We start from the raw sequence: 26,970 nt of genomic DNA, 5'->3' as shown, positions 1-26,970 counted from the left end.
TAATCTCCATTATTTAATTCCAAAGGAAGCATCTGAAAAATACTGTATTTTTCGCTCGTTTATCCCTCCAAAAAAGTGGGCGGAAATAAGGGTGCGTCTTATGAAGCGAATATACAAAACAAAAACCCCCGGCAGTACCTTTAAATGTTGGAGGTCGGTGGACGGCTGTCTGCTGCTTGTCGGGGCCCGCGGCACACAAGCGCGCTAATACCTGAGCCCAGACACTTTCCTAATTGGGCCGGTCGTTGGTGCTTCGCAGGGCTGCTGCCTGCTGATTACTGGCACATCGGGGCCAGCAACGCACAAGTGCACTGCTATGTGGGCTGGCGCCACTTCTGAATGGCTGACCTAGGGACCTGGGATTGAATTTAACGGTGCTGGGGGGATATGTCTAATGTCTCAAACCCCAGCTTTCATTTTCAGAGTGTTAATTCCATATATAACTACAAGAACACTGAGATCTCAGGATCAACATCTATTGGCTATTCCCTCATTGAAAGTTATTAACACTAGACGGCTTACTATTTTTTCAGTGACTGCCCCACAATCTTGGAATAATCTCCCTCTCTATATTAGAGAAGAAAAGAACTTAACTAAATTCAAGACTAAGCTTTAAAGTTTTCTTTTCAATGACGTTTTTAGTTAATAAATGACTTTACATTCCTTCTTAACCTTATATCTTCTTATTTGTACTTTACTCCCTTCCTTTTGTTGTAATCCTGAAATATAGAATTTGATACAGAATGTAACCCTTTAAATATATATTTCCTAGTGTTTCATGATTGTAAGTTTTTGTAATTATGTAATATTATTTGTCTATGTAATAATTATCCCAAGTTTTTATTTATTCATTTATGTTTGTACATCGCCTAGAATGTAGAATAGGCGATTAATCAAATTGCATAATAAACTTGATATGTAAAAATGATGATTGATTGGGGAGGTGCTGGGTTGGAATTTAAAGGTCCTGGGGGCTGGGATTGAATTTAAATGTGAATGTGCTGGGGGTATGTAAAAATGATGATTGATTAGGGGGCTGGGTCGGAATTTAAAGGTGCTGGGAGGCTGGGATTGAATTTAAATGTGTTGGGGGTATATAAAACTGATGATTGATTGGGGGGCTGGGACAGAATTTAAAGGTGTCATTTATATATTAGTATACAATTTGGTTCAGAATGGGATTTTTTCTTGTTTTCTTTCTCTAAATCTGGGGTACGTCTTATGGTGAGGTGCGTCTTATGACACAAAAAATACGGTATATAGCCATTTGGGAAAAAGAATCCTTTTAAATAAAGCTGCCCTACCCACAAAAATAAAGGCAAATTCTGCCATTTTTGTAATTTTTGTTTTGAGAGATTGAGCAAAACAGGGATATTAGCTTTATATAACATTCTACGATCCACCGGTAAATAAATATCGAGATATTTAAATTGACTCTCTGGCCATTGTAATGGAAAACCTGGACCCCACTGTCTACACAGGGTTTCATTCGTAACTATAGCCTCGGATTTATCCATATTTAATTTAAATCCAGAAAAATCTCCAAATTCTATGAAACTTTCTAATAAGGTTTGCAACGATAATCGGGATTTATTTGTTAATTGAACTAGAATATCGTACACAAATGCAGCTATTTTAAAGGTAGAAGCCCCAATAGTTACCCTCATAATGTCATTATTAGAAAGAATTTCTCGAATTAACGGATCCAAAGTTAAAATAAACATTAGTGGAGATAAAGGACACCCCTGTCGTGTTCCCTGACCCACAGAAAAAAAATTCCAAAAGACTTCCATTTACATATACCCTAGCCTGTGCATCCGAATATAAAGCTCTAATAGCTTCTTGAAAAAAACCCGTAATACCATATTTAATCAGCACAGCAAAAAGAAATTCTCATCTGACCCTATCAAAAGCTTTTTCAGCATCAAAACTAATCAGTAATGAAGGAGTATTCTTAAAACGAACCCATTCCAAAGAAGACAAAATTGATCTAATATTCTTAACAGCTGTTTGTCCCTTTACAAACCCTACCTGAGGTTCAGCAATTGAATCTGGCAATAATTTTGCCAATCTATTATCCAAGATCTTAGCCAACAATTTTGCCTCATAGCAAAAAAGAGAAATCGGTCTATAACAGGCGGCGGTAGAGCAAATATAGGCACTGTTTCTAGAATTTCTCCCTGAGTGCACATTAGTTGTTAGTGTTGCTTTGGAAAAGGAGCCCTAAATTTTAAAACTGATAATTTAATCTAACTTGTTTATAAGTTATGCTTACAGATTTAGGCCTGGCAGCCATTTGCTAGGCATTTTATGAGCCCAGTGTTGAAATAAGAGCTTTCCCTGCTTTAAATCTGCCTCTATTGCCACTTAGGGGTCCTTTTATCAAGCTGCGGTAGGGGGTTAACACGCATAACACTGCACGTTAAACCGCCTGCTGCCCTAGCCGCTAATGCCTGCATTGAGCAGGTGTTATTTTTTTTAGCCGGCCGCAGGAGTTAGTGCGTGATGAAATGTCCGACGCGCTAACCCCCGCTAGCGCAGCTTGATAAAAGGACCCCTTAGTTTTTAAGCCTTTAAAGTTAGGAGTTCGGTGAAATTTTGAATATATATTTAGGCCCTAGGGCCCCAATTCTATAAAAGGCGCCTAAAACATAGGTGTCAAGGAATGCAGCGCTTAGTGCATGTCAGTCTTAAGTATCATTTGTAGAATCATGCCTAGTAAAATCTAAAGTGAACTTAGGCGCCGATAGGGGTCCTAACCTTAGTCGCACAATATTTATGCCAGGGTAGGGTTACCATATGGCTCCATAAAAAGGAGGCTGGATCGACTATTGTAACTTGACTGTTGTAAGGCCCTCTATCTCGGTATTACAAAAAACTGTCTTTCTAGATTACAATTGATCCAGAACACTGCTGCCAGATTGATTTTCAGGAAATATAAGTTTGATCATGTAACACCATTACTTTATAACCTGCATTGGCTTTCTGTGTATTTTAGAGTCCAGTTTAAATGTGCCTGTGTCATTTTCAAAATTCTCTTTGGAATTTTTTCCCTGTTAGTCCCTCTATCTTGGAATCTTTATAGATTCTCTTTTGCAAGGGGCGAACAACAATTTAAGCTAACTTGTCCATCTAGTAAAGGTATCAAAAGAATCAAAGCTTTTGGTCAATCCCTGTCCTTCAAGTTCACCCAACTTTGGATTGATCTTCCACTTTCTCTGCGATGTTTTAGTTCTCTTTCACCCTTTCGCAAGTCTTTGAAAACCATTCTGTTTACCAAACACTTTAGTAATTAATTTCTCTTCCATTCTTGCTATGTTGTTACTTGCTTAATTTAGTCACCGTTTTATATTTTTATTATCTTATCTAACTATTGTAAACCGAGTCGAGCTTTCTCAGATTGAGGACTCGGTATACAAAACTAAGCATTAGATTAGATTAGGTTTTACTTCCAGTGCTTTCAATGAAAGTAAAACCCAGATGTCTCTATCTGTCCTCCTTTTGCAAGAGCCATATGGTAACCGTATGCCAGGGTTTGCTTGATCTAAATACCAGTGCCAAAGTGTAAAACAGGTGCCTACTTGCCAAACACACACACGATCCACCCTCAACCGTGCCTACTATCCTGTAGGTGCCTTGGACTAGGTGCCTGCTTGTTATTGGTGCCACTAAAGCTTTTTAAATAATTAACATTCCCCCCCACCCCCCACCCCTTTTACAAAAGCGTGGCGAGGTTTTTAGAACCGGCGGGCACGCTAAATGTTCTGCGCTGCTCCAATGCTCATAGGAACTCTATGACCATCAGAGCAGAGCATTTAGCATGCCGGCTGGTGCTAAAAATCTCTTCTGTTCTTTTGTAAAAAGGGGGGAGGGGGTAAGTTAGGTGCGTAGACTGGCTAAGTGTGTCAATCTAGGTGCCTAATTTTAGGCATCTTTTATAGAATCTGGGCCTAGGGTTACGCAAGTAGAACATTTTCATATTTTTTTTCTTTTTTTTTTTTCATTCTGAAACAAATGTCCTTATGCATCCCTTTGTTTCTTCCCCCCCCCACTCCACTTTCCTGTCAAAAAATTGTAGTTCTCCCCCCTTTCCTCTCCTTCAACTCCTGAATCATCTTCTCCTTATTCTACATTGTTTACCCTCCCTTCTCCAACACCGTTCTAGGATTTAAGGGTAAGTTAGATGTACACCTCCTTATGAGAAGTTTAGAGTGATATGGGCACTAAAACTATGCCAGGGTACACCTGGCGGGGCCTCCGCGTGTGCGGATCGCCGAACTTCATGGACCTAGGGTCTGTCCCAGAGATGGCACTTCTTATGTTCTTATGTTCTAATGTAATTTTCTACTTGCTCTATTTTACTTTGTGCTATTATATTATAAACCGCCTTGATGGCTTCAATTGGTGGTAAATCAAAATGTTAATAAACTTGGAATTTTTCACAAAGCATGTGCACTATGGCCCAAATTCTATAAACAGCACCTACCAGTAGGCGCCTAGACCAATGTAAGCGCCTAACTTAATTTTTAAATTGATTTAATTGGCACTGTTAATTGACCAACCCTATTAAAAAACGATTAAAAGACGGATTTAAGAAAACAATTTTTGTGTAGGCGTCTACCCTGAGGTACGCACCCAAAAAGTTACGGTTGCCAGATTTTTTTCTTTGAAAAAAGAGGATGCCTGTTCTGCCCAAGTCCCGCTCTGTTCCGCCTCTGGCTCCACCCCATTCCTCCCCCAGCCCCGCCCTCCCATGAACCTCCCCAAGCTCAAAGGCCACATTTGGAAGCCTTTGCCCAAGCATGGACATTGACGCAATGACATCACAGGCATGCGCGCGGGCACATAATGTCATCACGTTGACAGCCGCTCAAGCACAAAGGCTTCCAGACACAGCCTCCGAGCTCAGGATTTCCAAAACCCAGACTAACTTCTGAATTTTGGAAATCCCTATGGGTGCCCGGACAATCCTCTAAAAAGAGAACATGTTCAGGTGTTCTCGGATATATGGTAACTCTACAAAAAGTAGGTGTGGTTATGGGCAGAGTTTGGACATGAATTGCCTTAGGTGCCAGTAAATTAGGCCAAAAAAATCTTGGGCTAATATACTGAACACCAGAAATCCCAAATTTACAGAAGAAGGCCTTAGTAAAAACACATTACCCGAAAACAGCATGGGTTTAAAGCTGGGAACAGATACCGTTGATGAAACTCATTTTATTTATGTATTTAATTAGTTAGTTAGTTTTATATCCCATCTTCCCAGAAAGCTCAGAATGAGTTACGTTAATATACATAAACATACTGAAGGAGATACAGTTACGAGGGGCATTCAATAATTTATCTACCTCAGTAGGAAAGAAATGTTTTCACAACAATTTTATTTTATTTTTCAATATCCACAGTCAGCGTCCCGCAGTCTGAATATTGGCCCCACTGTGCCTAACTTTTAGAAACACCCATGACCCCTCCCATGGCCACACCCCTTTCAAATTGCATGCTAGAAAACTTAGAGGGTGGATGTTTTAGAATAGTGACTATGGCAGATGCATGTGTAAATCCAAATTGTTGCCAATTTAGTCTATGCCTTGTTAACTAATCAATTTGTACATGCATCTTCCATTAAGATAGACAAGGGGGAAGCCACTGCTTGCCCAGGGATCGGTAGCATGGAATGTTGCTACGATTTGTGTTTCTGCCAGATACTTGTAACCTGTATTAGCCACTGTTGGAAACAGCATACTGGACTAGTTGGACCATTGGTCTGACCCAGAATGGCTATTCTTATGTTCTTATCTGCCTATATGGAATCCAGTGGTTACTGTCCAGTTTTTAGTAAGAGTGCACCTTATCTGCACATAGTGGAAGGAATTCAATTAACCATCCAGAGACTTAGGTGCCGAAACTTAGGTGTATCATTTAAAAAGGTTGGCAGCGGGTCTTTCTTAACGGGATCGCTCCTTGAAAAAGCATTCCAGCGAAACGTGGATTCATGTCGGAGCCCAGTTTCAGCTTTTCTAAGTGAAAGAAAAGTTATAATTTTGATACTATTTAAAAATAAATTTTAAAATTAAATATATATATAAATTATAAAAATGTAAGGCTTGAGGATGGTGGAGGAAAACCGACGAGGAGGAACTAGATCGAAATATTATGTTCAGGTGTAGCCGCTGAGGTTATTACTCCATTATCATTATATATTATATAAAATATATAATATATATATATATAAAATATATATAATATTTATATAAATATATATAATATATATATAAAATATATATAATATATATATTATATATATATAAAATATAATATATATATTATATTGTGCTTAAATTAAGCACAATGAATGCAAGTTGGAATCAATAATATTTTTGTAGAACCTATAGAAGAGTATTTAGAGATAATTGATACCATTGAAGAGGATAAAAATTGTTTTTTTGCCTTTGATACATATTTAAGACCTATAATCAAACCATATAATGTGAAACAATAATAATTTATGACATAATACAGACCAGCAGGACTGCAACTTGTCAAAGAAACTAAAAATCCATACCTTCATGTAGGCATTAAGGAGGGGAATCCGATTTTCTGCAATCTCCTGCTTATTACCTACATAAATCTTCCCTGGAAAGCACATAAGAAAATAAGTCATTCATGTGGAACCTGTGGTCCAAAATAATGGCAAAATCAACAGGAATACTAGCTGTAATGCTTAGAATCAGGGAAGGAACTCACCTGGGAGCACAGGTAGAAGGCAAATGAATGGATTGTTCTTACTCTCTGGTCCATACCTCTCCTCCAGTTTGGCATTGAGAGAATAGAACTGACTATATCGTCGGTAAATCAGATATTTTCCACCACCTTTTGTCTTCACTTCGATCACAAACATCTAAAAAGAGGACGGTATTTCAGATCCAACTTGGACATAAAAATTATTGAATGGATGTTGTTTTGATTAGATTATAAGCTCTATCGAGAAGGGATTGTCTCTTACATGTTTAATGTACAGTGCTGCATATATCTGGCAGCACTATAGAAATGATAATACTCTTTTTAGTGCCTCAAATGTTTCTGGGTATATTTGACCTGCTGATTCCAAAAATGGCACCAGTTGTCTCCAATGAGCTCTAGTTTTTCAGATACAGAACATGTACCATATACCGCTATTCATTCTGCTCGCCCCTTAAAAAATCAGGATATTTTAATGTAGAGTTACCAGACGTCCAAATTTCTCCAGACATGTCCTTTTCAGACATGTCCGGGGGTCCAGATGGCTTTTCAAAACCCGATACTTTGTCCGGGTTTTGAAAAGAAATTGCATCGGAGGGGGGCATCCATGCATGCATGGATGCCTTTCTGCCTGATGAGCAGGCAGCAGGAGGGCGGGCTGGGGGTGGGGCTGGGGGCGGAGCTGGGCATAACAGGGTGGGATAGGTGGAACTGGGTGGGCCTGGGGGCGGGTCTAGGAGTCCATACTTTACTGATGTAAAATCTGGTAACCCTAACTACATGTTTAAGCTTTTAGTAGCTTTATCTATATGACTTCAGCAGGTCTACCACTTTATGCATCAGCTCCAGAGCCTTGAATGCCACACTTCTCTAATGCATAGCAGGTGAATACTGATCTTTGAAATGAGATGCAACTGTGTGTTAACTGCTAAAGTAGCAGATAATGAAGCACAGTTAACATCACCTTATTTATGTACATATGCATTTATTTATACAAGTTTGTATATACTATCTACTTGCTAATGAGGAGGATGAGTATAGGAGAGTTTTGAAGTACAAAGCACATCAGAAAACAAAAAAAAGCACTAAGGGCCATCCAGATTCAGGAATAGACACGAAGTTTATTTGGGATCAAAATTTCCGGATCTGGATAGTCTTTAGTGCTTTTCTACATACTAATGAACACAATCCAATTGGCTCACAAATGAAATTACCCATTCCCTCTCTCTTTAATAAAACCTTTAACATTTCCTGGTGATAAATGATTTCCCTATTTCTTGGCCTACCAACTCTTTATTACTCTTAAAGAAACCAATATATTTTTTTTTCTAAGAAGAAAAGTGCCCAGAACTCATACAAAACCAGCTTTAGGGGACAGGGTCACAATCAATGGTGCTGTTCCTATGGTAGCCACACCCCACAGCAGCCGTACCCTTCTCACTAGCCATGTAACATATGAAAAAAAAAGGCACTAAAATATTACACCAGCCTCCAGAATACCAACACATCTCTTATTAGGAGCATACAAGAAACATGAGTTTCTACACAGAAATTATGTATCAGCAGAATACTTCATCTCGGTCACATACTGTCAATGCAGAACGTGGATATTACATGGCCTTAAAGCACCACTATCACATGAAGTGCCTCTTGCTGCTATGATTTGGTAAGGAGCACAACTGGGACTGAATTAATACTATTAAAAGTAAATCTACATGATGGATTTGGGTCATTTAGGGACAGGCTGAGTTAGCTCTGGTTTTATTCTCCTTGTACACAAAAGGAGTAAAACTGTTCAGGTTACCCCTGATGACCTGGAGCTGTCTGGTAGCCTATAAGCTTTTCAGATTCAAACTCTAGGAGCAGCTATGGCTGAAAGCAAGCAAAATGTTAAGGGTTGTAGGGTTGCCTAGTCTATACACAATTGGTGAAACCTGCCAGCATATATTTGTAAACTATGGAGCAGAAACTGGTAAGTACCACCATAAAAAAAATCCATATATCATCTTAAGGAAGTGTAGTAATGTATGCATGAAACTAATATGAATCAGAATAGCTGTACCAGGATGGTAGCTGCCTTTCAACTTGAGGATCACACGTTCAAGAGAGGCTTAGTAATGAGTGGGGAGAAAAGCTAGATGAGAATTAATACACCTAACCCAGTATATCCACTATTCCAACATTATGTGTAATATCAAGTCTTTATTGTTTTAGAAAAAGACCTGTAGTGGTCAGGCAGGCACTGGGTGCCACTGATGAGAATACTCTAGACCTCCATCGAGCACATCACAAGATTTATAACGATGGGACTTTCAGTAAGCCCCTTGGCTAGCCTGCAGATTGATTTATGGAGCATAGAGTAGTAGCATACCAAGGGTGGGGTTGTGTCAGTAAGGGGTGGCACACTAAACTCAGGGCCACGTCTGGAGGGTGCGGACATTGACGCAATGATGTCACTTGCATGTGTAATGTCATGCAGGGGACCTCCAGATGGGGCCCTGAGCTTGCTATAACAATGCCAGTGGAGGGAGTGCGAGAGGACAGGCACCGATGAGGAGAGGTGCCGGCTGACTGCCTACAGTACGTGCCTCTCACCGCTGGTGCCCCTCCTCCTCACCAGCATCTTGTGGCACACCCAGAATCTCACCATGGCACACAGTTTGCGATACACTGATCTAGCAGTTGCAGGACCACAGTCTCCATGCATGCAGCTATCGGCTCCATCAGTCCCCTTTCCCCTTTGCTGTCAACTCACTGTTCCAAGGAAGGAAACTGACAAGAACTGACAGTTCGCACATGGAGTACGGTAGCAAGTGCTTCCTGTGGCAACTAAGTTAGAGATGTCACTGGCGTAGGGCACTAATTCCTAAGCCAGATATATAGTGAGATCTTCATGAATAACTCTATATGTCATGTACAATATCTTGAATTGTGATTGGGTTTGTTTAGGTAGCCAGAGGGAGAGTCAGTGGGGTATTTCTGCTACACAGGGGAATGGATGGGAGGGGAGGAAAGCTGTTGCTCAGGAGGATGGGAGGGGAGGAAAGATGCTGCACATGGGGGGACAGAGGAGAGAGGAAGAATTGAGGTAGAGGAGAGGAAGAGAGAGAAGAGGGAGAAAGGGGTGAGAGGGAGAAATCCTGCATATGATGGAGGGGAGGGAAACATGCATGGATAAGAGAGAAGGAGAAATGTTGGACATAGGATGGAGGGCAGGGAGACATGGTGCATGGGGAGAGAGAAAGAAATGTTGCACATGATAATGGAGGGGAGGAAGGGAAAGATGCTGCATGGAGGGGAATAGAGAGGTTTTACCCATGGCACAAGGAAGGGAGAAAGAGAGAGAGAGAGATAGTAGACGGTGGCCCCCCCAAAAAAATGCTGATATGGCAGTAGTAGAAAAAATAATTTTATTTTCTATTTTGGGATTACAATGTGTCAGATTTGAAATGTGTATCCTGCCAGAGCTGGTGTTAGCAAGCGTAAGCTAGGACCTAACAGAGAGAGGAAAAGCCTTTTTTGTTTATTTTGTTTATACTATAGTGCTGATGTGGGGTTGGAGAGGGAAAAGTGGGTGGAAAGGCTACAAAATAAACTTGCCAGGGGAAGGGGTAAAATGCGGATCTCACGGACCTGACGGACCTCGTGGATCTAAACCCGTATGGCCTTAAAAATCTGAGGTCCGTGTCGGTCCGTGTCCATGGCGCTTGTAGTTTCTGTCGCTGACAGACCTTGATGAGATTTTAGCACTGATGGATCCGTTTCAGCATAGGGAGGGAAAAGTGTTAGGATCCGTCAGCGCTAAAATTTCTTCGAGGTCTGTCAGAGCCAGAGACTAGTGCTGGAGCGGCAGAGCAGAAGCCAAGAGAGCGGGGACATAGGTTTTGGACGTGCGTTATGGAAAAGAAGTCTCCAAACTCCAGCACTAGTCTCTGGCTCTAACAGACCTCAAAGAGATTTTAGCGCTGACGGATCCTAACACTTTTCCCTCCCTATGCTGAGACGGATCCGTCAGCGCTAAAATCTCATCAGGTCTGTCAGCGACAGAAACTACAAGCGCCACAGACACGGACCGACACAGACCTCAGATTTTTAAGGCCGTACGGGTTTAGATCTGCGAGATCCGTCAGGTCTGTGAGGACCGTGTTTTACCCCTTCCCACTTGCCAGGATGTCTGAAAATAAATAAAACACTTGATTAGGCAGAAAAAGTGAATTAAATCAAATCAAAAAATCGATTCAATATGCCGAATTGAATAAAAACAAATGCTCCCGGAATCAGGCAGCACTAGTGCACAGTATACCCACCTTCAAACAATATACATTACATTACATTAGTGATTTCTATTCTGCCATTACCTTGCGGTTCAAGACCGATTACAAAAGCGGATTTCTGGACATATCCAGAGGTGTTACAGAATAGAGCGGGTTGCTTCAGAGGATTGAAATGTTTCATTCGGTGTTAGTTAGTCTTCATCGATTTCTTGAATAGCAAGGTTTTTATTTCTTTTCTGAAAGTTTTGTAGTATGGGGTCTACAAAACTTTCAGAAAAGAAATAAAAACCTTGCTATTCATGTACCATTGCCTTTAGGTGTCATTTTATAGAATAGCATGGAACCAAAATATTGGCATTTATGAAAGTATATGCCAGCATTCTGGTTATTTATATGCATTCATGACACCGAGATATAGATGCAGCATTATAGAATTACCTTCTCTGTGCCTAGGACAAATGATCTGCACTGAATAAGGCCCATAGTACTCATGGATCTTTAAGCTAACTACCTAGGCACTTTAAAAATGATTCCCCATAATGGTAAGCCTCTGCCTGAAGGTAGTCAGAATGCACCAGATGATAATTCTTCACTGACATGTCACAGAAATCCAAAATTAAAATAGAATAGATTCTTACGTAATAGCTGGAGAATCCTTTCTTTTCTAGAATGTCTGCAATATTGGCTGAAATTGGCACATCATCGGGCAGCTGTTCAAAATCACTGAAACAAAGACAGATAATGATGTCATAAAGAGCCACGTTATCCCAATTAGTGAAAGGGGCTTGGAGGCTGTTCGGTGTTGTTAGGTGAGCTCTTCAAACCTGACCATGTCTCCCCACTCCTGTCCAATCTTCACTGGCTCCCAGTGATTTCCAGAATCCATTTCAAATGCTCCTGCCTGGCTTTTAAGATCATTCACGGCATCCTTCCTCTCCTAATCCCACTATCCTTTAATTCCTCGAGTCCTGACTCCACCAGACCCGCCCAAAGATATAAACTATCCTTCCCCTCTTTACACGGTATTCTCTATGCAGGTAAACTGGGAAAATCTCTTCTCTTCAAAATCACAGGTCTCTGGAACGACCTTACTTTCCCGTTGCGGAACCTGGGCTCTCTCCAACTATTCTGCAAGCAACTGAAAACTTGGCTCTTCCCTAACATGTAATTCTATTTGCCCCCTTACTCTTCCATTCTATATATAAGCTCATAGAAACATAGAAACATAGAAATAGACGGCAGATAAGGGCCCATGGCTCATCTAGTCTGCCCACCTTAATGTCCCTCCCCTACCTTTGCCCTGTGAATAGATCCCATGTGCCGATCCCATTTGGCCTTATGTAAGGCCTTATGTAAGCTCATGTAAACCTTTTCCTTTCTCTTCTTATATTTTAAGTTCTTGTAAACTGTGCCGAGCTCCACTTCCGTGGAGAGGATGCGGTATATAAACTTAAAGTTTAGTTTAGTTCACTGCCTTTCATCAGTCCTCTTTCATTTATATTTGTTTCCCTTGTGTTGTTGCAGTCTTTTGGGATTTCATACCGCATTAATGCAGGAAATATTTGATGGTATATCTGTTTGGATGATGAGGAACAGATTGTCAACGGATGTTTCAAAGACAGACTTATTGGTCACACGTCCTCTGACATGCCCTCAGATATTCTACTTCCTGGTTCTCTAGTTAAGATGTCCTATCTTGGAATATTACTGGAATCCCAATCAGTGGCTTAACGAGGGTGAGAGGCGCCTGGGGTGGTGGCACCCCTCCCCCGCCCTCTTCTCTGCCTCCCTCTCCTTCCCTGCTCCACCCTGCTGCGTACCCTTCCCTATCCCGTACCACTTTTAACTTCCACGGCATGAGCAGCCTCACCAACTTGCTGCTTGCATCATTGTTTTCTCTCTATCAGATATCACTTCCTAGGTACAGGACCCGGAAATGATATCAGAGGGAGAGCCAACGCTGGCATGAGCAGCAGGTTGGAGTTGCTGCTCTCACTGGGAAAGAGATAGAGGTACCAGGGGAGGGGTGGGAGGGGGGGCCATGAAGGTACGCAAATGGCGGGAGGAGTGTGAAGGAGCAGGGGGTGGAATGGAGGAGGAGGGCCAGTACCTTCATTAAGACGGTGTCCAGGGTGGACTGCCCCCCCCCCTACTATGCCACTGATCCCGATTATCTTTTAGGATGCAACTAAAATTGGTGATGTCCATTGTCCATCACATACCCAGCCCCTGGAAAGGTGTGTAAAAATGACAACTGAGGCTGCTGGTCATGTGTACAATCAAGAGGGTACATTATGGGGGTCCTTTTACTAAGGCGCACTAGTTGTTTTAGCGCACGCTAAACGCTAAAGCATTCATAGACTTTGATGGACACATTAGCGTTTAGCGCACGCCTTAGTAAAAGGACCCCTATATTAGGAGTCAGATGGTCAATAAGGAGCTCATCAGCCGAAACAGAAGCAAACAAGATATGGCCTCTTTGCTGGATTTTGTTAAATAACAATAAATAAGAAAAATCAGTTTATAAACCGCAAGGCCGAAAAGTTCTATGCGGTTTACAATAGTTAAAAAAAAAACTCAATAAAAGAAGTTGAATAGAACGAAAAAAGTTAAAAGCCAATTAGAGACACTAAAATGACCAAAATAGTGCATAACAATATTTTTAAGAATTAGCTGCCTAAATACTTTGTAATAATAATAAATTAACTGCAAAAATGATATGGCCTCCTTTTACGAAACTGCAATAGCAGTTTCTAGCACGGGGAGCCGCGCTGAATGGCCCTCGCTGCTCCCAACGTTCACTGAGTTGCTAAGAGCATTGGGAGCAGTGCGGCTCTCCATGCTAGAAACTGTTATTGCAGTTTCGTAAAAAAGTGGGATAGTTCAGACAATTTGTATGTTCGTATAAATATTATTTAATTTCTATTTGATGTAGGTAAGACTTGGCTTTAAGCAGTTTCTGAAGATAGTTTAGATTCAGCATGTAACATTGCATAATTTAATCACTGGTGGTTTATAAAATTTGGAAAAATTAAAATCTACCCCTAAAATCGACATGCCCTAATACCGGATTCCCAATTGTCTTTGAGGATGCAACTACAAATGGTAATCAGAAATTCCTATTTTGAGTTATGGTTATTGAGCAAGTTGCAACCACTGTTGCCAATGTTCAACTTTGGGGTGGTTTTACAATCACTGGTGTTAAGTGGGATTGATTTACTACAACTTTGTTTATTTGGGCTTGCTAGCATTTTGCATTCAGTCTTAGCAAGTGGTCAACATCTTGCAATATGACTTTTATCAGGGGTTTCTGAATTTGAACATATAACACTTCATCTCATTAATTTGTGCTTGGCTGCCTGTAGCATTTCACATTAAATTCAAATTGCTCTTACTGGTTCACTTAGGACTGCATCATAAGTTCTCTTCTTACCTGCACAGCATTTTACAATTTTACATTCCCACAAGGACTCTGTTTTCTGTGAATGCATGTGGGCTCACTGTGCATAAATTGCAGCAGTTGCGTGTGAATGTGGTAAAATCAGTTAGCTTAACGGGGTTTAAAAAAACACTTGGATAATTTCCTAAAAGAGATGTCTATAGGCCATTATTGAGATAGCTTGGGGAAATCCACTGCTTATTCCTAGGATAAGCAGCATAAGATCAGTTTTACTAGTTGGGATTTTTCTAGGTACTTGAGACCTTAGTTGGCCACTATTGGGAACAGGATACTGGTCTTGATGGACCTTCAGTCTGTCCCAGTATGGCAATTCTTATGTTCTTATGAGCAAACAAGGAAAAGTACCTTTTTTGTAGCTGGCTTTTGTGATAGCGCAAGTTGCCTTTGACAAATAAGCAGCAATGAGACACAGTCCCTCTGGTATTCAGACCATGGGAGATTGCCAGCAATCTCCTGCTATCTGCAGCGATATCGGAAATTCAATGTCAGTGCTGTATCCGGCCACCAGCATTGAATTTCTGGTCTAGTTTTGGTCCAGCTGACTAGGCCAATATCTAGCGGCTAGCCAGCTAAGTTTCAATGGCCAAAGACAGACAACCCTTTTAGGTAGCTCTGTCTGCCTGGCAAACGTTGCAGATGAGCCGCTGAACATTGGCGGTGACTGGCTATGTCATGCAACATAGCCAGCCATCGACCCATCCACTAAGCTGGATATTAAGCGTGAGATAGCCGCCTATCTCCTGCTGAATATCATGGGATAGCCAGTTATGTGCTATTTAGCTGGCTGGGAGCCATTCCTAACTGTTTATATAGGGCTGAATATTGACTTCAGTCTATTTTATAAAATTATTGAGGCATCTGTTTTGGTTAGCATATTCATCATCTTAAGACTATTAATGGACTAAAATGTTTCTTTTGTTCTGATGACTGGATGACGGATGACCGCAAAGACGTGCAGAGGGTCGAGTCGGTCCAAAGAATGGCCACCAGAATGGTCTCAGGGCTTAAAGGTCTCCCGTACGAAGCAAGACTAGACAAATTGCAGCTCTACACTCTAGAGGAGCGCAGGGAGAGGGGAGACATGATTGAGACGTTTAAATACGTCACCGGACGTATAGAAGTGGAAGATAACATCTTCCTTCTTAGAGGCCCCTCAACCACAAGAGGGCACCCGCTCAAACTCAGGGGCGGAAAATTTCACGGCGACACCAGGAAGTATTTCTTCACGGAGCGAGTAATTGATCGGTGGAACGGGCTTTCAGTGCAGGTGATCGAGGCCAGCAGTGTGCCAGATTTTAAGAATAAATGGGACGCCCATGTGGGATCCCTAAGAGGGTCAGGGCAAAACACTAGCTAATCTTAAGGGGAGGGTCTATAGTGGGCAGACTTGATGGGCCTTGGCCCTTTTCTGCCGTCATCTTTCTATGTTTCTATGTTTCTATGGATTGCTGTACTATGCTCATCATGCTATATTTTGCTGTACTATAAGCGCCATGCTATGTCTGTTTTACCATCTCTATCAGACAATGTTTGCCATGCCATCTTATACCATACTACGTCTGAGAGTGTGGCACAGGGATTAGAGATACAGCCTCAGCACTCTGAGGATGAGGATTCAAACTTGCACTGCTCCTTGTGACCCTGGACATGTCACTTGGTCCCCCATTGCCCCAGGTATTTTAGAAAGATTGTGAGTCCACCGGGACAGACAGGGGAAAATGCTTGAATAAAGCTATGCAAACCATTCTGACCTCCGCTGGGAGAATGGTATAGACAATTGAGTAAATAAATAAATAAATTTGTGTTATCTGTCAGTATTATAATTATGATTTTGTAATCTGCCTTGGTAATAAACCATAACCATAAATCATAATTATGTCATTTATATATACTGTATTTTTCATTCTATAAGACACACTTTGTTCCCCCAAAAAAGTGGGTGGAAATAAGGGTGCGTCTTATGGAGCAAATGTAACCTTCCCCCCCCACCTTCCCCCCCTGGTACCTTCCAAACTGTATGGAGAGTCTACTGATGTTTTTGGGGCGTGCATACAGTAGCAGCATGCTGGCCTTCCTCGTGGGCCAAGGGTAACAGTGAGACCGCAGCTTGAGTTGCTGTGTCAGTCTGCGTGCGCTCTGGCTGGGGAAAGCGCTCAGTTGGTGGTGCCAGTCAGTCGTGGCTAGTACTGCGCGCTGAGCGGGTCGGGCTGTGAAGTACCTGCGGGGAGCGAGCGAGGGGAGGGGCAGCCCAACTCGGAGAATCTGCCACCGAGAAGGGCTGCTGTGAGGAGCTCAGGGCCAGGAAGAAGGTCTGCCTGAATAGGAGACTCTGCTGCCAAGAAGGGCTGCTGCGAGGAGCTCAGTGCAGGGAAGAAGCAGTGCGCTGTCACTGCCACTCACACAGCTGGACGATTCCTGGCCCAACATGCCGCTGTTCTAGCACGACCCAGAGAATGAATAGAGTGGATGGAACTCAAGCTTCTTCCTGAACCCAGTGCAGACAGGTGTCGACTAAGGGCACTATGGTTTCCAGGATGATCTCCTGTGTTTGGTGTAAGTATATACAGTAGCAACACAAGGGTATCCATTGTTCTCTGACCATATTTTCAGCTCTTTTACCTTCCTTTTTAGAGTTCTGAGGTGGATCTCACTTAGGTGAGCACGTCTAGGACTTTGCTGAGTTTTACTTCTGCGTTGGAGATTTTTTTAAAATTATTTATTTATGCAATTTTAAATAAACATACAACATAAAAATGCATTAAGAAATAGAAAGCATATTGCTAATTACAAAACAAACCACTAAATATTATTTCCCATTGAAATTCAAAAAGCAAATATATTCATAGCAACTTTCTCTATAAGTCCTCAATTAAAGCTGGGGAGAGGATAAGGAAAAAGAGGCACATCTCAGAAAAAGAAAATAACTTAATTAAATCAATAATATCAACAATGACAATGTCTTGCCAGTTAAACTACTACAATCTTCCACTTACTAATAATTATTATAATAATTATACTCTTTCCCCCTGACCCGATACCTGTACCTGTTTTTACGCTTATTCTCAAGAAAAGCCTCCAATTGTTTGGGATCAAAGAAAAGATATCTATTTGACTCATATAATATTAAACATTTACAAGGAAAACGCAAAAAGAAATGAGCACCCAGGGCTATCACCTGAGATCGTAGAGCCAAAAATTGCTTCCTTTTCTCCTGAGTGTCTATACAGACATCAGGGAAAACCCAAATTTTTCCTCCCAAAAACAATTTATCAGAGTTACGAAAAAACATTCTCATCACCCAGTCCTTGTCAGATTCAAAAACAAATGTAACTAGGAGTGTTGCTCTTATACACTCTTCTTCCAAAGATGTTTCTAATAGTTGTGTTACATTTAAACTGTCCATCGATAGTTCTCCTTGGGAAGAAGATTGTTGTTTCTTCCCCGGCATAGAATAGACTCGAGAAAATGGAGGCACAGTTTCCTTTGGAACCCCCAGAACTTCCATCAGATATTTCTTAAGCAGTTCAATGGGGGCTACAGTCCTGGATTGAGGAAAATTGATAAAACGCAGATTCAACCTACGGGTATAATTCTCCATTTTCTCCATTTTATTCCTCAGTCCAGTCATACCTTGTCCATAAATCAAGGTATTAGATTTTATATCCTTAAAACTTTGTTGAACTTCCTCTACTTTTTTCTCAAGCTCAAAATTCTTTGCCTCCTGGATGACAATACGTGTTTTACAGTCTTGTAAGAAATTGTCCACCAAAGCCTTATTTCCAATGAAAATCTTCTCTAAGCGAGCTACAGCGTCCCAGATAGAGTCTAAAGTAACATGGGGAGGTTTAACCAGAGGTGTAATTTGCTGCTCACCAATATCCTGCCGCTGACCAAGTTTCTCAGACCAAGAACTCTCTCCGTGCCTCTCCTCTGCACCTCCTACGGCACCTTCAGTAACCAGGTGGAGCTCAGAACTCGCTCCCATATTGTCTCCCAGCAAACTGGTTTCTCCTCTCATGCTCCAGATACGACCCTCCTCCGTTGAGAGATCCGCAGCGCCAATCATAGTCTTTGTGTTCAACGCTTGTTCCGGCAGCGTCACCATGCCTGGGTCAGAGGGTGGAAGTCGCTCCTCCGGGCTCAGTGTAACATTGAGCTCAGGTAAGGCCGCCCCTTCGCCAGCACTCGCTGTTCGGACTACGAATCTCTCCATGGTGGAAAGGGGAAGAGGAGAGGACTCGGAAGGGTAAGTCCTTACTTTCCCCTTTCTCTTACCCATGTTAGTGTAATTCAAAACGCTTAAACAGCAGAAGTAAAATAAACTCCAACAGTAGCCTTCCTCAGCATGGTTACCGGCGAGACGCCATCTTAACTCCTCCCCAGAGATTTTTAAATGAGCCTTTTGCAGCCTACTACTAGACCACTAGAGGGGGGGGACAGGGTACAGGGCAGGGTAAGGGGCTGGGTACCTTGCAGAGCCTGGCAAGGAATGAGGGGGGCTGGGTGTACAGCCTGGTATATATTAGTACACAATTTGTTTCAGAATATTTTTTTTTCTCTTCTAAATCTAGGGTGCGTCTTATGGTCAGGTGCATCTTATGGAGCATAAAATACGGTATACAAACATACAGTATGTGCATTGATAGACAGATATAGATTATGTGCATTGATAGACAGATATAGATTATATAGGAAAGTATAGATATAGGGACTGAAGTACTAGTAAAAAATTTTTTTAAAAAAACAACCCACAGGAGTCACAAAATATAGTTCAAAATATGATTCTTTTCCTGGCTTTTTTGCTTTTAATATACCTAAAAAAGTTTTCACTACAGATTTTTGCTTCCAGCACAATCTTCTTTGCAAGGTCTTTCTATGCCTTCTTTATCAGTGCCTTGCATTGGATTTGTCATTCCTTGTGCTGTTTCTTATTATTGTCAATCAGATCCTTCTTCCACTTTGGAGAAGAAGGGGACACAGAGGGATAATGCTAGTAAAGAGGGAAGATAGGACCATAAAGAGGCAATGCTTGAAAAGGGGAGAGATGCAAGCACTGGCAAAATATGCTAAAAAAGGAGGGGGATGAGGACATTGGGGGGTGACAATGCTATTGAACATATACACAGTTTCAGAATACAGTGGCACCTTGGTTTGTGAGCATAATTTGTTCCAGAAGCATGCTCGCAATCCAAAGTGCTCTTATATCAAAGCAACTTTCCTCATAGGCCATAATGGCAACTCGGATGATTCGTTCCACTACTGAATATTGGTAGGTTCATCTCTCCAAGCCGACCCGAGATGACACCCAAGCTGACTCCAGAGCCAACCTTACAACTGACCCAACCCCCGACTCTGAGAAACAGCTTTGTTGCTCACTTGAGGCCACCGGCACTGCTTCCTCCCTTCGCAATCGCCTCCTCCCCCCCACTGACCGGCCCTGTCCTTACCCGTGCGCGCTGGTGTTGAAAGTGCCTGCCACCGGTTCTCTGTTGGGCCTTGAGCATCTGGAAGAGACGGACCCGATGATATCAGCAGTCCGTGTCTCCTAGTGCCTGCAAAGTTCTGGCACCAGTTCCAGCAGAAAACACATAATATCAAGGAATTAGCCCACTGTAGGGAACTCCAGGGCTCAAAACAGGTCTCCTCTCGCTAACCCATGAGTAAGTAGTGCTCCCAAAGTGCCGCAGCTGCAGCGTTCTTTTAAATTGGAAGAGACGGACCCAGGCTCATCTTCAAGCTGAAGAAAAAAAAACAATCCAATTTCTTCCTACCTCAAACAGCTACATTGGCTAACCATTAATACTAGAATAAACTTTAAGATATCATGTATATTCTTATGCATCCTTCATGGAAACTCCACAATGCAACTAATAGACTTATTCAATCCTTCATGGCCCACCTTGAACAGAAATCTTAGTAAACTTCAGTTGAACTGTCCCTCAACAAAAGGCCTCAAACACAAAAGTACCTACAACACCATATTCACATATATTGGTGCAAAAATTTGGAACAACCTCCCTACAATCATCAGATCTGAATTGGACTATCTCACATTCTGAAAGAAACTGAAGCCTTATCTCTTCAACACCATCCTCACCCAAGAAAACTGACCAGTGTGCCCACAAATCACCCTATAACCTCTGCTGAACCATAGTTCAACCACCTGACGATGGACTATAACAGATAATCTCTATATCTCATTTTTTTTTAGCATTTTTGGATAGTACCCAACCATATCTCTTTTAAAATTGAACTGTAAGGAAATCTCTACTTCTTAGCTCTTCTCTGTTGTATTATACACCTCCCCCCTCAAAACTGTATTATAATGTACCATTAAGAACATCCTGTACTATACTAAATTGTATCCATTTAAATCGCATTGTAAGTTGCCTTGAACCTATTTAGGCATAGTATGACTCAGAAATCTCAGATTAGATTAGATATAGCGGAATCAGAAAAAGTAGAGAACAGAGGTGAAAATTATAAAAGGAATGGGTTGACTTCCCTATGAAGAAAGGCTAAAGTGGCCAGAGCTCTTCAGCTTGGCGAAGAGACAGCTCAGGGATGATATGACAGACTATGTGTCAAGTTAGGATAAAAACTTGTAACCCCCAAAAAACAAACCCTTGTACTGTAACTATGGCAAATTGTAACCTGTTAACTGTATATTATGTATGTTAACCTGTAACCCATTCTGAGCTCTTTGGGAAAGACGGGATAGAAAATTAAATAAATAAATAAAAATACTGAGTGGAGCGGTAAGGGTAGATGTGAATCGTTTGTTTACTCTTTCCAAAAATATTAGGAATCCTGGAATTCATTGCCAGAAAATGTGGTGAAATCAGTTAGCTTAGCAGGGTTTAAAAAAAGGTATGGCTTGGGGAAATCCACTGCTTATTCCTCGGATAAACAGCATCAAATCTGTTTCACTACTTGGGATCTAGCTAAGTACTGTACTAGGGCCCAGGGTTGGCCACTGTTGGAAATAGGATACTGGGCTTGATGGACTTTGTTCTGTCCCAGTAAGGCTATTCTTATGTTCTTATGTACCCAAATAGTACATCTCCTCTCTGACTATCTGAATTCTTGAATAAAAAACCAAAATCTAGTCTTAGAAACATTTGGAGCATTGAGATAAAGCAGTATATTTCTGTGTCTCGATGGCCACGAATTTGGACTTGGAGGATGAGATGTACAGCGTCAGCATCTATGAGACAGACATGGTTTTTCTTGTTACATAGATCTTTTTGGACCCTGATTAGGTTACAAAAGTTGGACAGTTCTAAATCTAATAGATGCTGGCACTGTCATCTAGACATTGGGTTACTGGATCATCTGTTGTTCTATTGTCCTTTGATACTCAACTTTTGAAAGTCAATATGGGGAAAGAATAATAACATACTGGAATCATCAATTCCATTGACATATGAGGTAGTCATATGTGGAACATTATTACATATTAAGCCCCCCATGGACCGTTATAAATGCTGACTTTTCCTAATTATGACTGGAATAGCTATGCAGATGGTAACTTGTAACTGGAAAAATTATGATTGCCTCAATTTTCCTTTCTGGTGGCCGAATCTATGCTCTAGCTATAGGTACGAAAAAATGAATGCTGACATTTTGGGGCATAGTAATTTATTTAAACTGGTTTGGGGCCCGTTCACATCTTTTATTACTTCACTATAGTTGTCCTTTGTTTATAATTTAATTTTTGTTTATTTTCATACACATCCAGGGAAGGGGGGGGAGCCTATTTCTATTTTTATCCTAATTTTAGCCCTTTGAGTATATACATCCAGGGTGGGTGGGAAGAGGGTGGGATGACATTGCTATTATATAGGGAAAGGATATTGAAAGAATTTATGGGCTCCTTTTACTAAGCTGCGATAGCGTTTTTAGCGCATGCAGGATTTTAGCACGCGCTAAACCCACGCTACGCAGCTAGAACTAATGCCCGCTCAATGCTGGCGTTAAGGTCTAGCGTGCGTGGCAATTCGGCGCACGCTAAGCACGCGCTAAAACCGCTATCACAGCTTAGTAAAAGGAGCCCTATGTTTTTGTGTTTTTATTGATTAGTCATTGGGTGGATGGAGGAAAAAAAATGGTTGTTCATGTATATTTGTACGATGAATGTGCTTTTATTGACTTATTATATGGATACATATTTGTGTTTTGCACTTTTGATGTTTGGAAAATCAATAAAAAATTTAAAAGAAACAAACAAACGTCTCCTCTCCTGATCTTCTCAAACTATGTCCCCACATTTACAGTATCACCACCCAATTCTATAAAGTCCTTTGCGCGCATGGGCAAACCTTTATGGAATTTCCCTCTCCATCCCTAGTGTCATGATAAGATTGTGGAGCTGGTAAATTATTTAATCACATTTTTCAGTGCATAGAGTAGAAAAGTAAACAAGAGGGCGAGGGAGGAGAGAGAGAGAGAATCATATTTAATAAAAATAGAAGTACGTGATTTCTGAGCTTATTGCACCAGTCTGGAAATTTTGTGTGAAATCATTTTTCACTGTTAAAACTATAACCAAAATGCATTTTGGATGGAGAAAAGCATGGTTGGGAAATCACCTCCTCTTAGCACAGAGGCGCTGCAGGCTCTGCCCCTAAACCACGACAGTTATTTTAAGTTCATCTTTGTGCTGAAACTACTATACATTACCAATTTGAAAATTGATTGATACTGTACATGAATAGGAAGCGGAGAGCTGATTGGGAAGATATTGCTGAGGCCTTCCTAAAAGCTGTTAATAAAGCCCAAAAAATAAATAGATACATTTATTACAAAAACAATGACATGAGAAATATGTGCAGCACTGGAGTCTAGGCCGAAAAAGGAGAGCCAGGGATAAGACCAACAAAGGACCAAATATGAAAAGAATGAAAAATGAAATGTATAAATCTGTATCTATCTATCTATAAAAAAAAGATAGAGAAATGAATTTGTGAAGTCTTTTTAAAGATCTATCATTCCTCGTAATTGATCTTTCAAATGCTTGATATGTATCACTCAGGCCTAAATTGTCTTCAGAAGCAGAAAGAATTTAACAGCTGTTTACACATTGCCCACAGCAGGACTACTTAGCCCAAAAGCCTGCAGGCTATAACACTTTGTTTTCAGCTTTTAAGAATGCATGCAGGTTGGAAACTCACCTCCCATCTCGCAGTTGGCGAGACAAGGACATCTTCTGCTGCCTCAGGTATTAATATATGACCACCAGAATAAAAATATTAGAAGCTGCCTCAGCTCTGGGTCGTATTAGAGGAAGGAGTAGTGTAGGTCACACAGAGCAAATCTCCGTAATGCATTAGATGTTAGTCTTTGACCCCAGGAAAACCCAGGGAGAGAGAGAGAGAATAAAGAGAAGGCGTTCTTCCCCAATCACAAATGATATCGAAACTTTGCCTCAGAAGTGGAAGTCACAACTGAAAGCCAAGCGTCTGTAAAAAAAAGAGAACAAGGAAGGGAGGGGGAGGAAGAAAGGAAGGAAGGGGAGAGAGTGGGGAAACAGTTCGGACGAGAAGGGGTGTTTGCTTGTGTGGTAACAGGGTCCCCTGTGTACAGTGCAAAAGACCGCATGCCCTCCCATTCTCTAACCTATTCTGACAGGCAGACAGCTAGGCTAGATGCATAGACAGCACATGATCTGTGGGGCTCTCGGAGACAGCATAAAATTGTTCAGAAATGTAACGGATTGGATTCTCTACTTATTTAGCTCATTAAGATCTTCTTATTGTAAAGTCTATGGATTTTTGGGCATTCTAGGATTATAAACATTGTGATCCACTTCCTTATAGCGCCTCCTCCCACTTGGGCTACTGCAAACTACTTCTCAAGGGTCTGTCACTGACTGATCTCATGCGACATCACATGCCCATCTCTTCAAATTTCAGCAGCAGAACATTTCTGTTTATCATGCAAATTTCTCTTTTTAGAGTACTACACTGCATTCCGGTCTGCTTATGCATAAAATTCAAGATTCACCTAGCTGCCTACAAGTGTATTCGCTCCTCTCTTTATTACCCTTATACACCTTTTCTCAAACATCATTCTCTCCAGCAAGCTGTTCCTATGTATGCCTTTCTCCCCCTAGGCACAGAACTTTCCATCTTGCTGTACTAAATGCCTAGGATTGCTTCCCTGAAAACATTTCCCAAGCTCCTTCCCTGACCAGATTCAAATCCAGCCTGAAAATTCATTTCTTCAAGACTGTTTTTACCATTTAAACTTTACATTTTTCTGCTTTTACAAAAGATTTTGGCAGTCAGGACTCAGGACCCTAACCAGGGGTAGGCAATTCCGGTCCTCTAGAGCCGAAGCCAGGTCAGGTTTTCAGGATATCCAGTGGCGTACCTAGGGTATGTGGCACCCGGGGCCCATAATTTTTTGACACCCCCCCATGTAAAAAAATATTTTTTGTAATAACCATGAAACTGAATAAATGGTTATAATAGAAACAGGCAGTGAAAATTTTCTTTTATTGAACCTCATATATGTAACCATTATTCCAAACATGCCATAACATAAATTATGTCTGAATTGTCATGACATCAGAAGTACATATGGAGTAGTTGCAGGTGATGCTTGGGACAGTTCTGATTGTGTTAGTTCGGTTTTATGTGTTTTTTGAATAGAAGGATTTTTATTTCTTTTTTGAAGGTTTTGTAGTTTGTGGTCGAGGTCAATAGGTTGTAGAGTTGGGGGTCGAGCGTTGCAGCTCGAATGGCTAGGAGGTTGTCGAACTGTATTTTTCTTTTGACGTTTTTGGTTGGAGGGTGTGTGAATGGTGCGTGAGTTCTCCTATGTCTGGTTGAGGTGGAATGAATTATTTAGCTGAAGAAATTAGTTAAACCCCCCCCCCCATTCCACGCACATTAATTCTCTTCCATTTTTGTTCCCATTATAAAAAACACTGATAAGTTCTCAGAAAAAAAAATACATTAAAATAAGAAGTGAAAACAAAGGCCCCTACAGATGAGAACATAACATAAGAATAGCCTAACTGGGTCAGACCAATGGTCCATCATGCCCAGTAGCCCATTCTCATGGTAGCTAATCCAGGTCACTAGTACCTGATCAAAACCCAAAGAGGAGCAACATTCCATGCTACCGATCCAGGGCAAGCAGAAACTTCCCCCATGTCTTAATAACAGACTATGGCCTTTTCCTCCAGGAATTTGTCCAAACCTTTCTTAAAACCAGCAATGCTATCTGCTTTTACCATAACTTCTGGCCACTTAAGCTGAGATCTTCCTTTCCAAACAGAGACTTTGCTAGATGTCAAATACAGCACAAGGTAACTTCACACGGACTTAGCTGTGCAGGAAATGTGAATCTCCTCATACACCCATCATATAGTGCAAAAATGTGCAAAGGTCTGGTTTTTTCTTTCGATCACTACATAGACTAATGCCACACAAGCAGCGCTGTTACAAACATATTCTGTAGGTCAGTCCTAAGGTTAACAAAGTTTCCTTCCTTGGACCAGAAGGAGATACTGACAAACTACTGGAAGAGATCCCAAAACAACTACCCAGGAACAACACCCAAAGACCCACTCAGTGTGTGAACTAGTTGAGTGGAGTGGACTAACTGGGGGGTGGAAATGGGCCCGGAGTTTGCTCAGCAGAATTTCCCAAATCACCTCTTCCTCTCAACACATTGACACGCTGCCGCCACCACCACTAGGAACACCTCACCGGGTAGGCCAGCAATGCTATAAACTTTATAAAACACATTATTATATTTTCTTATAAAGTACATATTTTAACTGAACTCTCTGACATCCTCAGCCTTGCCATTCACAAAAATAGAAGGAAGAAAAGATCCCATTTCCTGCTGTCTCATGTCCCCGGCCTATACAATATTTTTCTTCTGCAGAGTGCAGACCCTTCAAAAATCTGACCAAATCCTCATTTCACTTGCATTATAAAGTACTGAGGATGCCATCTCTCCCCAATCCTAGGCCCTAAAGTCTAAGACAGTAGCGCAAACTAGTGCTGCCAGATTCAGGGAAAAATATTTCGATTGGATTCAGCCTATTGAATTGGTTTATCGATTCGATTTTCCTGCCCAATTGGGTGTTTTTTTCAAACATCCTGGTGGGTTTATTTTATAGCTTTTTCACCCCCCTTTGGCTTCTCCTAACCACACTGGCGCTGTGGTGTAAATAAAATAAAGAAACAAAAGGACTTTTCCTCTCTGTTAAATCCCAGCTCACGTTTGTGGTCTAACACCAGCTCTGGCAGGATACACATTTCAAATCTGACATATTGTAATCACAAAACAGAAAATAAAATTAGTTTTTCTACCTTTTTGTTGTCTGGTTATTTTTCAAATCTTGTTGGTCCAAGGCTCTGGTTGTCTTCTGATAACTTGCTTGCCAGGGTCTCCTTCTTTCTTCTTTCTCTGTGCTAACCATCCATCTGCCATCTCTGTCCTCCCCTTCCGTTTCCCTTCCCTCCCCCGAATGTCTGG

The 26,970-nt window shown here is 41.3% G+C and overlaps 1 protein-coding gene across 1 annotated transcript in view; it reads right to left on the bottom strand.

Annotated features, from left to right (window-relative positions):
- The window catches only part of NCF4 (neutrophil cytosolic factor 4), a 61,834-nt gene extending 37,941 nt beyond the window's left edge, over window positions 1-23,893 (bottom strand). The window contains exons 1-4 of the mRNA XM_033933723.1: window positions 23,646-23,893; window positions 11,651-11,735; window positions 6,745-6,898; window positions 6,563-6,633 (exon numbers count right to left, since the gene is read on the bottom strand). Coding sequence (XP_033789614.1) covers window positions 6,563-6,633; window positions 6,745-6,898; window positions 11,651-11,735; window positions 23,646-23,677 — 342 coding nt within the window. The 5' untranslated portion in view covers window positions 23,678-23,893. The remainder of the gene's footprint in view (window positions 1-6,562; window positions 6,634-6,744; window positions 6,899-11,650; window positions 11,736-23,645) is intronic.
- Window positions 23,894-26,970: the final 3,077 nt, after the last annotated feature.

This window comes from Geotrypetes seraphini, chromosome 2, assembly GCF_902459505.1.
Source record: "Geotrypetes seraphini chromosome 2, aGeoSer1.1, whole genome shotgun sequence".
Taxonomy (NCBI): Eukaryota; Metazoa; Chordata; class Amphibia; order Gymnophiona; family Dermophiidae; genus Geotrypetes; species Geotrypetes seraphini.
This window is presented reverse-complemented; position numbering and strand designations above follow the sequence as displayed.